At 36.1% G+C, this 15,879-nt stretch overlaps 1 protein-coding gene across 5 annotated transcripts in view; it reads left to right on the top strand.

The window, feature by feature from the left end:
* The window catches only part of Dscam2 (Down syndrome cell adhesion molecule 2), an 828,417-nt gene that overhangs the window by 771,002 nt on the left and 41,536 nt on the right, over positions 1-15,879 (top strand). For all 5 annotated transcript variants that reach the window (XM_069845581.1, XM_069845583.1, XM_069845584.1 and 2 more), the window contains exons 17-22: positions 1,123-1,301; positions 2,954-3,106; positions 6,731-6,886; positions 11,696-11,813; positions 12,837-13,015; positions 14,548-14,823. In XM_069845581.1, coding sequence (XP_069701682.1) covers positions 1,123-1,301; positions 2,954-3,106; positions 6,731-6,886; positions 11,696-11,813; positions 12,837-13,015; positions 14,548-14,823 — 1,061 coding nt within the window. The remainder of the gene's footprint in view (positions 1-1,122; positions 1,302-2,953; positions 3,107-6,730; positions 6,887-11,695; positions 11,814-12,836; positions 13,016-14,547; positions 14,824-15,879) is intronic.

Below are 15,879 nucleotides of genomic sequence, written 5' to 3'. Positions count from 1 at the left end.
AATACAATCTTCTTTCATGTCTCAAAAGTCAGATAATAATTTTCAGTTTTAATGACCTGACTGACAATCGCACCATGCGCTGACTTCTGCAGGAAGATAATATATATTTGAATCATGTAATTTTTATTTTATCATTCAGCATTCATTTTATATGTCCATGTCATATACAATCTAGTTTTAAATATTTAAATATGTAATCAACATGTATCTTAGCCATAATGTTTCCACACGAAGTACTGTATTCATATTCTTGTATTGTTACATGTTCTGAAGATGGCAGTTTATGCCGAAAACATTTAACTGTGTTACATGTTGTAAAATTTTGCTAATTATAGGATTGTGAGTTTGATAAGCAATTTGACGGACATTCAGTTATTGTAAAAGAGCTTATCAGACCCATACATAATGTTCATCAAATTTCAAAAGTCAGAATCAAACACATAGTCCAGTCCTTTTGTAAACAGGAATTCCTGAAGAAAACCGAAGGCAAACCTTGGAAAATTCTGCTAGACAGTAATAACATCCCAGATTTATCACGAAAAAAGATTATCGCTATATTTTGCTTAACCACTGGACATAATTCTCTCGCCTCTCATCTACATCAGATTAATATCTACTAGCAGCCACAGTAGAAATCAGAACTCCATCATGGATAAAGAACATTTGCTACAATGCCCAACAACAAAGAAAATAGATGCTGATTTACCATCGCAGCTCACCAAATACTATTGGGACGCCAGCAGGAGAATTGAAGAAATCCAAGATCCTTAGCACCTGCCAACAACAACATTTAATTTGAATATGGATGACCACTCCAAAGAAGTTAAATGGATTTGATCGGTCATGAAATCTTTGGCATAAGAAAAATTTATCTTACAAGGAACTGAAGGAACATTATCTAAATGTAACCTAAACTCTGTTTAACTTTCTTTTTAAATTTACATAATTTCGGTATATTAGTTTTCTTATTCTTCTGTATTCCATTAAAAATTAAGTTTTATATAATTTATTTCCATTTTCTTCACTATTCTATTAAGAATTTAAGTTTATAACCTTTCTTTCCTTTCCCTTAAGTATTTTATTAAGATTTCAGTCTCAAATACCATCTTACTGCTATTTCAGTGCCAACTCGCAGACCTACAACTTCACATCAGTAGGAGGAGATGGTGAAGAAGGGGGAGGGGAGCTACTTCTGGGAGGCCTGGGCAAGTTCACACGCTATGCAGTGGTGGTTCAAGCCTTTAACCAGGTGGGACCTGGCCCTCTGTCGGAACAGGCCACTGCGCAGACCATGGAGGACGGTGAGACTTATCACATTCCTTCAGTAGTTGAGGTGGTTGCTATTCATATTTGACAGAGGATGATAAACATTTTTAATGTGGCTTATTTTGGAAAGGAGACAAACTTGGATCCTGTTTCGTACAGCCAGTATTTGTTATCGGTGTTTGAAAGAACTTTAACTGTAGGTACTGTAGGAGAGATATTTACTAATATCATCGTTTCATTTGTTTTATGAAATGAGGAGCAAATTTTCAAAACCTGACATCGTCACTTTTCAGAAAATGCTACAAATATGTGTCGCTGCAATAAACGAATTTTTTTTTTCTATGGTGAAATTTGATAAGAATCTATAGCAAAAAACATAATCTTAAATATCGGTATTTTAGCACATAAAATATTTTGTTCATTGCAGAGATGTAAGGTTTTGGCTTCTGAAGTGTATTTTCTGGAAATGGACATATCAAGTTTTGAAAGTTTGCTCCTCAAATAAGACAATGATGTAGATCATCTTTAACACGACAAAATCTATAATTATACCAATGAATTCCTAAAAATAAATAAAGATGAAAATTAAAGAAGGAATTAGATTTGTGGAAAAGTGTCACACAATTTCAATTTTGATTTTTACAGTTCGTTTAGCTAAGGCCTCAAAACATTTTATTATTTTGTCATTAGAATACAAATCTTGGTTCATCTTTCAGGCCACTTCCTTTTTTTAATTGATGGTTTTCTGTAAAATGGTGTCAAGAACAAAGAAATGTCGTGTTTTCAAACAGTTAATAATAAGATTGTTTTACGATAAATTGAAAATTTCGAACTTTAAATATTAAAGGAAAAGTAAATCATCATAAAATGACATTATTATTATTGTTATTATTATTATTATTATTATTATTATTATTATTATTATTATTATTATTATTATTATTACTACTACTACTACTACTACTACTACTACTACTACTACTATTACTATTATTGACAAAATAAATTATGATATCCCGAGAGAACTCACAACCACATCATATTACAATTTGTAAACAATCACAGGGAAAACTGGAAAAAAACATGTCAGAAGGATGGATAGAACATGTATATCTAAACAAATCCTGCAGTATGCTCCTCATGGAAGAATATCTGTTGGTCGCGCAGTTAAGAGATGGACTGATGTGAGACCATCTGGTCTAATACATGTTTTGGATAAAGGATGAGTGGAACAGAGAAAAATTCTCTCCAGCACCGGGATTTGAACCAAGGTTTTCAGTTCTACGTGCTGATGCTCTATCCACTAAGCCACACCGGATTCCTATCCCGATGCCGGATTGAATCCTCTCAGTTTTTAAGTTCCACCTCTTGGGATCCCTCTAGTGGCCTACCCTCATGCACTGCGTCATAGATATAAGACAGTGTCACAATGTCCATACATATGCAGACGTGCACTCGTTTGACTAAGTGCCTGAGATCCGACAGAGTAAGTGCCGTCTTAAATCACTAAGTGATTATTTTTCACATATTATATATTATTACGATGTACCATAATAATACATGTTTTGGATGATGATGATGATTGCAAATAAAGACACACTAATTCTAAATGCTGAAGAATTTATTACGTGTGAGGTGTCAGTGTCGAACTGCGTTATATTACTAACACTGCTATGGAATATTTCAGTTCCCAGTGTGGCTCCTGAGGATGTTCGCTGTGCAGGTCTGACATCACAGTCGCTCCAGGTGAGCTGGCAGCCCCCGCCAACATCACAGTGCAATGGCATACTGCAAGGCTACAAGCTTTTCTACGAACCTGTCTTGGATGACCACTGGCAAGGTAAGTATATATACTTCCCGTGACTTGAATCTGAGACCCTAATGGTCGGAGACAACCACTGTTGTATGCGGGGCTACTAGAAGTGTCATTTTTACAGTCTGTCACTCAAGAGTTGTGGACTGTCTAGTCCACACCTGTGGAGTAACGGTTAGCACGTCTGGCCGCGAAACCAGGTGGCCCAGGTTCAATTCCCGGTTGGGGCAAGTTACCTGGGTGAGGTTTTTTCCGGGGTTTTCCCTCAACCCAATATGAGCAAATGCTGGGTAACTTTCGGTGCTGGACCCCGGACTCATTTCACCGGCATTATCACCTTCATCTCATTCAGACGCTAAATAACCTAAGCTGTTGATAAAGCGTCGTAAAATAACCTACTGAAATAAATGGACTGTCTAGCGACAACATTAGTTATGAGCTCAGTGAATCTTAGTCATTGTACAGTTAGTAGCATCACTGGTGAGAGAAATGTTTTTATTAGTAGTAGAATAGCAGAGGCAACCTTTTACCCATATCAATAGTGCAGTGAGTTAGTTTATAGTGTAATCTTCCTAAATTCTTTTCATGCCCGCAGACATTTACAAATAATTTATTTCCCATGTTAAGTCCCTATGTAAGTATAGTTCACTACTTTACATAGTGTGCATGCGTGCAAAACTGTAATTATTATGTTTTAAATAACACTGGATTCCAATAAAGGATGCAGCTAATGCCATATGAGTAGCCCTACCGGTACTATTAGAATGAGTACAAGATTTTTTCGTTTTTGCACCATGCCATAGATGCAGAAACATCCTAAGTTTCGGAGCAACTTGTAACCTGAGCTTGATCCAAAAATGGATCTTACGCTTAGGCCTAAATATTAACTTCCCTGTAGGTTTCGCATGAAAATTTTATAGGGGAAAATGTTAAGGAACTACATCGAAATGCACTAATATATAGTATTTTATTTTCTTAACAGGAGATTAACTACCCTATACCGCCAATGTTAAATTTACTTATTTATTGCACCATTGCTTCAGGTTTCTCAATGTTAATGGTTACCTGTATATATATCACAGAATAAATATTTAAATTATCTCATTATTATTATTATTATTATTATTATTATTATTACTATTATTATTATTATTATTATTATTATTATTATTATTATTATTATTATTATTATCTCAGGAACTACTTAAGATATCATACTGAATTTTTTACAGGGTAAAGGTACAAGGTTTCTAAGCAAATTGACGCAGATTTATCAGGAAATACAAGTAAAAAAAAAATTTGTTTTTTTTTTAAATAATATTGATTTTATTTTATTATTTTTTATGATCAAAATAATAGGCATACATCACTTAATGTGCGTCCATTTGATTACTTTTTTTTTTAGTTGGTTATCTAACGACGCTGTTATCAACTACTAGGTTATTTAGCATCGATGAGATTGGTGATATCGAGATGAAGCCGAGGATTCTCCATAGATTACCTTGCATTCACATTACGGTTCGGGAAAACCTCGGAAAAAACCCAACCAGATAATCAGCCCAAGCGGGGCTAGAAACCCACGCCCGAATGCAACTTCAGACTGGCAGGCAAGCGCCTTAACCGACTGAGCCACGCCGGTGGCTTTGATTACTTTATTGTTACCAACATGGGATCAAAACATAAAAACAACATTATTTTAAAAATTAAAATTATTTTTATAACTTGTATTTCTTGATAAATATGCGTGAGTTTGCTTAGAAATCTCGTCTCTTAATCCTGTAAAAATTTCAGTAGTCACTGAGATAATGAGTCATTAAAGATTTAAAGAAACAAATTTAACATTGGCAGTATAGGGTAGTTATTCTCCCTTAATAGGATCAGAGGAATTAATTAAATAAAATTCTGAAATGTAACTTCATTTGCTTCATTTAACATTTTACATCTGTTTCTTCTACAGTCAATCGTTCAATGCCTATCATCATTATATGATTCAAATATTTGCAAAGTGATTCTCTTAAGGGGTTAGGTACAGCTTACAGCAGTAAAATTTTGGAAATATGCAACATTTTTTTTTTCTCCATTACTGTATCTTCTACAATAATTAAAATTAGTATGTGTAAAACATTGTCCTTCTGGTATTGCTATATGAAAAAAATATTTTTACAATAAAAAAAATTATTTCATTTTACGATGTTGGATGACGTATATACGTCCGTTGATGTGACATATTAATGAATATTTAAATACTTATATAGTCACAATCATGCCATGGTATGAAAGAAAAATTTCACAACCTCGAGCGGGATTCGAACCTGCGACTTCCTGTACTCTGGTCAGGCGCTCTACCAACTGAGCTATCGAGTTCGTTTCACGCCAAATGCTTGAAATTATCCTCTCATACTGGCGACTCTGTTATAGAGTACTGTCCATAGCATCTGATCTAGTCAGCACTGCTTATGGGTGGAAAGAAACATTGTAAATGTAAACTTCATTTTACGATGTTGGATGACGTATATACGTCCGTTGATGTGACATATTAATGAATATTTAAATACTTATATAGTCACAATCATGCCATGGTATGAAAGAAAAATTTCACAACCTCGAGCGGGATTCGAACCTGCGACTTCCTGTACTCCGCGCCTTTGGCGTGAAACGAACTCGATAGCTCAGTTGGTAGAGCGCCTGACCGGAGTACAGGAAGTCGCAGGTTCGAATCCCGCTCGAGGTTGTGAAATTTTTCTTTCATACCATGGCATGATTGTGACTATATAAGTATTTAAATATTCATCAAAAATTATTTACTTTTTTTTCAGTTCACTGTGTAGTGATGAAGCATTTCCCTCATAACTCAAAAACTATCCAACATTCTGTGATGAATTTTTTTTTTAATGTATTTAGGCATGTCATATCTACAATATGATGCAAGATCACTTCTCTACCTTTGATAGAATGTCTGATAAAAAATAAATTCATTTTAAAAAATGTTCAAATATCAGTATTTTCTTCTAACACAAAATAAAAAAATATATATTATTTATTAAGGAATGTAGTTAAAAGAGCATAATATTGTAAACATGAGTTTTAGTAATAAAATAAAGGAGAGAACATGGAAAAGTTAACAAGATTATGAGTTATGAGGAAAACATTTCATCACTGCACAGTGGACTACCAACATTTCGAATTTTGAAAGAAAAAAAAAAATATATATATATATATATATAAATAATTTTTTTAAATCGTAAAAATATTTTTTTCATATAGCAGAAAGACAGAATTTTACACATACCAATGTTCATTATTGTACAAGATACAGTAATGGAGGAAAAATTGTTGAATATTTCCAAAACTTTTACTGCTGTAAGCTGTACCTAACCCTTAAGGTTGATATTTCAGTCTTGGACAAATTTAGCAGTGTTCAAAGAAAGTAGGGTTCATCATCAAGAGAAGTATAGGAAGGGCAACCTACGGTACATATTAAATACATTACCAAGTGTCTGTCCTGAGTAATAGCTGTTGGTAATGGATTCTAGAGACAATAAGACGAAAAAAATCTTGCTCCACTTTCTTGGAAAACCACGAAATTCTTGAATTGTATGTGACTGGCACTCGAATATTTGCTGAATGGTTCTCATAAGGCTGGTGCTTCAGGGTTGGACGAAATAGAGACAAGGAAGACCACGGCCTTGACAGCAGTACTAACAGGCCTGCGCAGGTTCACCAACTACAGTGTGCAAGTACTCGCCTTCACAAGGGTGGGTGATGGTGCCATGACCAAACCCATATTCTGCACTACAGAGGAAGATGGTAAGATTTCCTTTCATTCTTCACTGTCCTCGGCTTCGTATCTAGACGTTTGTTGGATTTTTGACGGAAATTCATGAGCCACACACATTTCAAGTTACAGCAGTGCAGTGGTAAGGATTGAAGACTTTTGTAAGCATTCTGACTGTTCTTAAATACAGTTCCCTTTTATGCAAGATAAGCCACATGTTTGAGTAAAAACATCATGGCATGTTCGTGGATGAAAATATCAGTGTCTCGAAGATGATTCACCCTTTCTCATTATACATTTTAAGCTTTCTACAATTATTCATTTCCTTTGTCATGTTTCAAATTATATTAGTGTTTGTTATGAAACACATTTTAGTGGGGCAAAATACCATCCTGGGATAACTACCGGTATTGAAAAAATCATATTTAAGAAATTACCCCTAAACTAAATTCAACATGTTTTGCTATTAGATCTATGCAAACGATAGTAAATATCAATATCTTAAAAACAATATACGAGGGGGATCCAGGAAATAACGACCGTCCACACATACCTGCCGCGCAGCTGACTCCCCTTCCTTGTTTGAAGGTCAACTGGCTTCCTTAACATGTGTTCTCATAATGTTGTGAGTACTGGTTGCAACAAGTCGCCATTGTGCATTTTGTGTTACTTCAAAATGAACGACGTGATTGATAATCCCGCCGACTGTGAGGTGAGGAGTGTGATTCGAGTTTTGAATGTCCGACATTTGAAACCTGCAGAAATTTACCGGCAATTGAAAGAAGTGTATGGTGATACTGTAATGAATGAAAGAAATGTGAGAAAATGGTGCGAAATGTTCAACAATGGGCGAACAAATGTCCACGATGAAACTCGACCTGGACGCCCATCACTCATCACAGAAGACCTGAAGACTAAAGTGAACGACAGAATCTTGCAAGACAGGCGCACATCACTCGACGAATTGCATATTGCCTTTCCTGACATTTCTCGTTCTTTGCTTTGCTTGGTGAAATTGTGTCGCAACATCTTGGCTACCACAAAATCTGTGCACGGTGGGTTCCACGGCAACTGAGTGACCAACACAAAACTCAGAGAATGGCCTCAGCATTGACATTCTTGATGCGATATCACACAGATGGAGACGCCTTTCTTGATCAAATTGTGACTGGTGATGAGACCTGGGTGTCTCACAACACCCCAGAGACCAAGCGCCAATCACGTCAGTTGCATCATCCCTCATCACCCAAGAAACCGAGAAAATTCAAACAGACTCTCTCAACACAAAAAGTCATGGCTACTGTCTTTTGGGATCGCAAAGGTGTTCTTTTGCTGGATTTCATGCCAAAAGGCACTACGATCAATGCAAATCGTTATTGTGAGACTTTACGAAAACTACGGCGAGCCATCCAAAACAAGAGGCGAGGAATGCTTTCGAGAGGAGTTGTGCTTCTTCACGACAACGCCTGCCTGCACACTGCTGCTTCAACTCGAGAATTGCTGGATCAATTCGGTTGGGAAATCTTTGATCATCCGCCCTATAGTCCAGACCTTGCTCCTAGCGATTTTCACCTTTTCACTAAGCTGAAAGACTTTCTGGGTGGTACGCGTTTTGGAAGTTATGAAGAGTTGAAGAAGACAGTGAACACCTGGCTTAATGAACTGGCGGCAGAGGAGTATAACACGGGAATTCTAAAGCTAGTGAACAGATACGACAAATGTTTAAATGTAGGTGGTGATTATGTAGAGAAGTAAAGGAAGCTTCAGTCATGTAACAGACTTTGTTTTTTCAAATAAATATATTTTTTTTAATTATTACAACAAAACGGTCGTTATTTCCTGGATCCCCCTCGTACTTTGTATACTTGCACTCGGTAATGAGTTTTGGAATAATATTCTGGGGAAATTCCACAGAGAGTAACAGTGTATTCCTACCACAAAAAAAAAGAGTAATTAGAATAATAGTAGGTGCCGAATCTAGGGAATCGTGTAAGACTATTTAAAAAAAAAACTACAAATAATGCCCATGGCTTGTCAGTATATTTTTACATTAATAATCCATCTCGTATGTAAGCGTGAAAACTTTGTAACTACAGTGCGACCACGTTAACATTCAATCGCGAGAGGGGAGGTAAGAGCGTTACGAGCAGAGTGGTCGGGGGCGACCTGGGTTGGCAAGGAATGAAGGAGAGGAGACTGTACAGTCAAGTTTACAGTACTGTAGAACAGCAATAGCAGCACAACGCATTTACTAAAACTAAACAGTTATCTTCAAGTTACTATTACGTCTGCCGTTCATGAGTGATGAATAATGCTGTTTATGCCAATAATAATAATAATAATAATAATAATAATAATAATAATAATAATAATAAAAATAATTTAGTAATAATAATTTCATACCTTATTAAGCTTTATGTACGTCTAGACTGGAAGCAGATGATTCCCTATCAGAATCGGAGTCACTCTCAGAATCCAGCCCACCAAGATTAATGACAAGTTGCTCGATTTCGTCGTCCATCAAGTGATCACGTTCCCAATAAGCACTTTCGAGTCGTTTTACATGAGTTACAGCGTTTTTCCACTCGTCTACTGTTACACTTGACACGGCTTGTATTGTGCGATTCCATATTTCAGCTGCACTCTGATCCACATTATGATTCGCAATTCTCCGTTTTATAATACTCCAGATGTACTCAATGGCGTTTAGGTCGCAATGATACGGTGGTAATCTTATAGTTTCATGTCCGTACATTTCGAAAATAGAGTCTACTCGGTACTTCAGTGGTGGACGTCGAACCCGCACAAGGTCCACTAATTCTACCTTTGTCATGTCGGCTTCGTAAGCAACATTATGTCTGTCCAGCCAAGCTTCAATTTCTGTTTTTCTCGACGCCGTTGTTGGAGGTTTATCATACTGCACGGAGTGATATGGAGCATTATCCAAAACAATGAGACAGTTTGGCGGGAGATTGGGGATGAGCATTTCTTGGATCCACTTTGAAAAATTCTCAAAATTCATTTCATCGAGGTAATCGCCACTCTTGCTCTTCGATTTGAAGATTAGAAATGCTTTAGGAACAAACCCTTCTTCACTCCCAGCATGAACAATTATCCAGCGTTGTCCGACACTGTCATTCTTTAACACACCATCTGTTGTATTTCTTGCCAACATTTGCTCACGGCGTAAGTAGGATGAATCCACGTTTCATCCAGAAATATCACTGTTTTCTTGTTCTCACCCGCATTGTCATTGTTCCTTATTCTTCTAAGATATTTTGCCCTCCATTCAACAATATCATTCCTTTCCATTAGAAATAATCTTCTATTCTTGCATTTCTTAAATTTAAATCCAATATCTCGAAGCAATTTGCGCAAGAATTCTCGTCCTCCAAGGAAATTACGTTCACTTTTTAGAGTGGCTAACACATTTTTTAAAGTTGGAACCTCCTTCTTTATCGCATAATAATTGTGAACTGTTTCTCGAATTCCACACAAATCGAAGTCATCGAGGTCTATTTTCTTGGAACTGCATTTTCGTTTATTACCCGGGGATTGTAGTTTGTCACCAGCAATATCCGCTAATTTCGATTCTTTTCTGATTTTACATAGGTGGATTCGGATTTCCCAGTAAGAGCGGCAGCGCGTTTAGTCGCATTTTCGATGGGGTGTTTAAGTGTTCCGAAAGACTTTTCTGAATCACATTACTCTATCACTTTTCTTATGATCTCACGGCCCTCTCTGTGAATAGTTGGTTTCACTTTGGAAGACATTGTACAATAATTATCGCTTACACAATCACATACATAGCGCACTATACTCACTGCACAGACTGTACATTTACCAACTAGCTTATCTGGGTTCAAGAGAGCATCAACTAAACGTAGGCAGAGTGCCCTCTTACCCTCCCTCTCGTCGCCTACTTTCCGCAATTTTTGTTAGTGTGGTCGCACAGTAATTCAACAGTTCATAGCATAAATACCCGTAAAAAAAAATGACTTTCATACTCCATCGGCAAGTCCATTGTGCCATCAAAAAGGATTGTGTTATATGGCAGTAAAAATTTGTAATAGCTTCCCTATCGATATAAAAAATTAAACTCAAAACATAAGATTATTTAGGGCCAAATTAAAGAAGTACCTAATTTCTCACGCCATCTGTTCTGTAGGTGAATTCATGACATTCAACAGTGCTTCATGAAATTGATACTAAAATTTTGTGTTGCACCATTAGACTATATTGTATACCTCGTCTGTATATATTTCAACTAGATTGTGACTATAAATTAAGATAATCCATGTTGAATCTTTCATACACTACTTTTAACACTTGAATATAAATAATTGATTAAATGACGATCTTACACAATTAACACGAGTAAAATTGCCATTTAATCAATTATTTATAAATTAAGACTTAATAGTAGGCTAGTATTAAGTTTTTTGACTTGTTCCATATTCTAGTTGTGAAGCAATATACGAATACTATGGAATGTTAATAAATACAATACAATACAATACTAGAGCAAGGCACTGACAAGACAGACATTTTCTAGATGTTCGTGCTGAATCTGGGAAAGGTAGCAATTATAAGCTGGTTAGCATGATTCATATATTGTTACAAAAGAAATATTTGACTATGATGGAAGTTGTCTTACCTAGGTATCCTATCTTCTGCATATCACTTTGAACATAAAGTAGTAAAAGTACGGTAGTTGTTTATTTTAAATAACTGAATAGTTATTCGGTTATATATGTTAAAGGAGTGTAATCAAGAATGAAAAAAAAAGAAACATAAATAAAGTTAATTAACAATTATCTATTTACATGCAATTGTTTCAGCTCCAGGGTCTCCTGCAGATATCAAGGTGGTAGTGAGCTCCCCACAGTCCCTTCTGGTGTCATGGTTACCCCCTACGGAACCCAATGGTATCATCACCAAGTACAATTTGTACACTAGGTACGAAAACAAGTCATTTCTTGTGCTACTCAGAAGTTCAAAATGAGAGAAACTTCTACTGAACTTAATTTCTGATAGTCCCAGAATATCAGTTCTTGTAGAACATGGAATATGAATTGATTAAATTTTCTTTGAAAGTGTTTTTAATAAGAACATCTTTTATTCCTCATAATTAAAATGCAAGTTGGACTTCTTTATTGCTGGTGATGAATAAAGAAATTCACGACGTTTCGAATATGAGTGAACTTGAAGATGAAAATAAAGCCAATCTTCAAAACGTTATTTTCTTTTTCATTATCAGCAATACAGAAAGTCCAATCTACATCTCTTCTAAACAATCCACGTTGCTTTCTGCCCTATTTAAATTAATATAATGCAAATAAAAAAGACAAAAATTGTATATATTACACATACCTGATTAATACAGGGTAAAACTTTACAAGCACTAACACAGTATACAGTACAAGAAATTAATTTGATTGCCATACACAGGATTGCTAGCCCAAATATCCAAATTGTGGATAGATTAAAGACACAGAAAAGTTTTACAAAGTTAGTGCAGGGGAAAAAAAAACTTAAGTATTTCTCAAATGAAATAGAATTTATTAATGAAAGAAAACACCTTAATACCATTCACAGAGAACACAGTTTGGCCCTTGTGGAAGATGTGAAAGTCATGATCGGAAAATGGAGAGCTATAGTAAGCAACGTAATCCAGTCTAGCAAACCAGGTTCAATGTGCTGACCACATGTTACTTTCGTATTGGTCGGATGATCGTTCACCATTGCTGTGGCAAGTAAGCTCGAGGCTAATAGTTGCCTGATAAACTTTGACTCTATTAGGGCTTTTGAGCAACGGATTACTATTATTATCATTATCATTATTATCATTATTATTATTATTATTATTATTATTATTATTATTATTATTATTATTATTATTATTGTCCACCACAAGAGTACTCGAGGGTAGAGCTCAGATCTCCACCTAACAGTGCTACATAACACGAATTGCATTATCAGGATGGTGGATGGCAGGGATGAACTGAACCACGGCAAGCGCAACCTACCAAGCCAGCACACCAGCTTTGAGGCCAAGGGGCTGCAGCAGCATGTGGAATACCAGTTCTGGGTCACTGCGTCCACCAGAGTGGGTGAAGGGCAGAGCTCCCGTGTCGTGGCCCAAGTGCCCACCAGCAGAGGTAAGTTGCACAAGAAATATGATAGGAAAAGCATCTGAATTGACAAATGTAGGCAGTTATTTATTTAAATACAGAGACTCTCTTACAAAGACTACGTGGACTTCAAAAGCAGACATCATTAGACAAGTTGAGACATTTGAGATGTAGTGTAGGCATATGTTTATAATCGTTCATGTACAGCCCAAGTATCTAATGATGAAGTCAGGTGAATAGGCAGAGAACAACAATTATGTTTTAATGTGTTGTTAACTAATGCTGGGTTCTTGGCAATAAAGTCATAAACTCTCCTGCTCTCCAATATAAGAAAGTGATATAGAAAAAAATATAACCGTTTTAATGTATGTACCATATTTTTATGTTATGGCGATTACATCACCTACACACAATCCCAAACTGTTTGAAGGACCACACCTGCCATTGGTTAGCGAGTCCATACGACTTAGCCAAAAGGATTGTCAGACTTCACTGACCATATCCCCTCTTCACTACTTAAGGGATGCTTATGCATGCCATGCAGTGAGGGAAGTGGGAAAAAACCAGAGGCGGTATGCTACCCCAAGATTTTCCTCTGACATACCTCGATTTAAAAAAAAAAGGCATACTCCCTCCCTTAGAACATAGACATAAATTATGTATACAGTAAATTGTTTCGTACAGTCAGTAACGCGAATCTTTGAAGCTTACGCAACACATTAAATTTTTTAATAAAATTGTTTCAAGTTACTTCAGTTATTTACTAGATTATTTTACAATATCCTGTGAGACTTATCATTTAAAATAATGTTAAAGCTTCAAAGTCGCATACCGTCTCACTTCCCTCACTGGCAGGTCAGCATGCTAGAATGACATTTCCTCCATTTTCGATGGAACAGCTATACTGCTGTGACTTACAAGCGAACATTCTGATGGGGGCAGATAAAAAAGTTAATTTTTTTTCTTTCACCATGTTAATAATATCAAAAGAAGTTCTTATACAAATTTTGGCCACTTGACCGCAATTACCTTAAAGAACGACTTTTCCTGACAAATCCAACAACCCTACTGCAACTGGAATATGTCATCTCACAAGAAATTGCCAATATTCCAAGACATTATCTGCAAAATGCTGTGCATGGTGTCGCAGGCAGAATGTTGTACATCGAACAAGAGAACGGTGGACATCTTCCCAATGTTTTGTAAACCCCGTTGTTTAACCAACGCTGTGATGTTTTTGTTTTTTCCCTATCTCAAATATTATAATATTTATAGCGGTTTAATGTTTGAACTGACTTTTGAAATACTCTATACATATCGGCCAGAACTTTAATCAGAAAATTTAATTGAAAAATTGCACACGACAAAATTCGCACACTTCAAACAAATTACGTTGTTGTGCCTCTGTTGATTAAGACAGAAAGAGAGAAAAATCAGTAAGCAAGAAAGCTACACAAGTACCGTATTCATGTTTCATTGACTATTACGGAAGTCTCTTTCCTTCTGAAAAGGATTGTAATATATTAACACATATTGGTACCATACTGCTTCTGTTTCAGTGCCTGCGCGCATTTCCTCTTTTGGAGGGCCAATAGTGCGTCCATTCAGGAACACAGCTTCGTTGGCCTGTCAATCCGTGGGGCAGCCAGTGCCGAGACGCGAGTGGCTAAGGGGTGACCAAAGTCTGCGAGGGGGCACCAACCACAACGTGCAGATAATGGACACTGGGGAGCTGCTCATATCCAACCTGCAGCAGAGTGACTCTGGCAACTACACGTGTCAGGTGGGCAACACCCACGGCTCAGACCACATCCAGTACACACTCATCGTGCAAGGTGAGCATACAAAGACTTTCTTCTTCTTCTTCTTCTTCTTTCTCATCCTCTTTGTCTTCTTATTTTTCTTCATTCATATTTTTCTTATCATCCTCTTCTCTCCTTTTCTTACTATTTGTAGCACTATCTGTAGCATTTATTAATTTTATTGTCTTTAGGCACTATACAGACAACTGACAAAGACAATATTAAAAAAAAGTAGTACATAGTACATTGTTAAAAAAATAAATTACATATTAATATTACATGAATTAAAATTTAAAAATTCAACAATTGAATAAAAAGCATGCTTTACTAACCATGTGTATACTCTAGTTTTAAAAGCATTACTATTTAAATGTTTTAAATTTTCAAGCAATTTATTATAAAATTTAGATCCAAGGTACAATTAACAATTATGGGAATTGTTTTACATTTGATTTCGACCTGATATTGTAATGGTGTATGTCACATCTTAAATTAAAATTTGCCGAGGAATCACGTACAAAGACTAAAGAAAATAGGTGTGGATTGATAAGATATAAGGCTGTTTAGTAAACTTTATATGAAACAATGAGTCAAAGTCAGGATAGGAGAAGAAATGTCAGAAGGAAGTGAATTAGGGAGATGAGTACGTCAAGGATGCCCTTCATCACCTACCCTGTTGAACATCTACTTGGAGGATTTAATAAAGAACTGTTTTCATAACATGGGAAGAGTGATAGGAGGAAGAAGAATAAAGTGCATAAGATTTACTGATGATATGGCGTTGTTAGCAGAAGAAGAGATGATACTAAAGAATATGCTACAGCAATGGCGCACCCAGGAATTTCTCTTGAGGGGGGTCCAATAAATGAATGTGAAATTACATAAATGCACACACACATTTTTTTTTACAAAACAAAGTCTAATCATTGTGGCTTTTTCTTTAGTTCGTTAACAATATCTTGTGGAGAAACTGTGATATCACGATGGATGTCAAATAAAAAGTATTATGTATATGTACGTGACTCATTTAGGTGAAATTATAGATAACGGAATTATATGATATGATACCTGATGGACCCCCCCCCCCCC

This window comes from Periplaneta americana, chromosome 14 (assembly GCF_040183065.1).
Source record: "Periplaneta americana isolate PAMFEO1 chromosome 14, P.americana_PAMFEO1_priV1, whole genome shotgun sequence".
Lineage (NCBI taxonomy): Eukaryota > Metazoa > Arthropoda > Insecta > Blattodea > Blattidae > Periplaneta > Periplaneta americana.
Note: the sequence above shows the minus strand (reverse complement) of the source record. Positions and strands in the feature narration are given on the sequence as shown.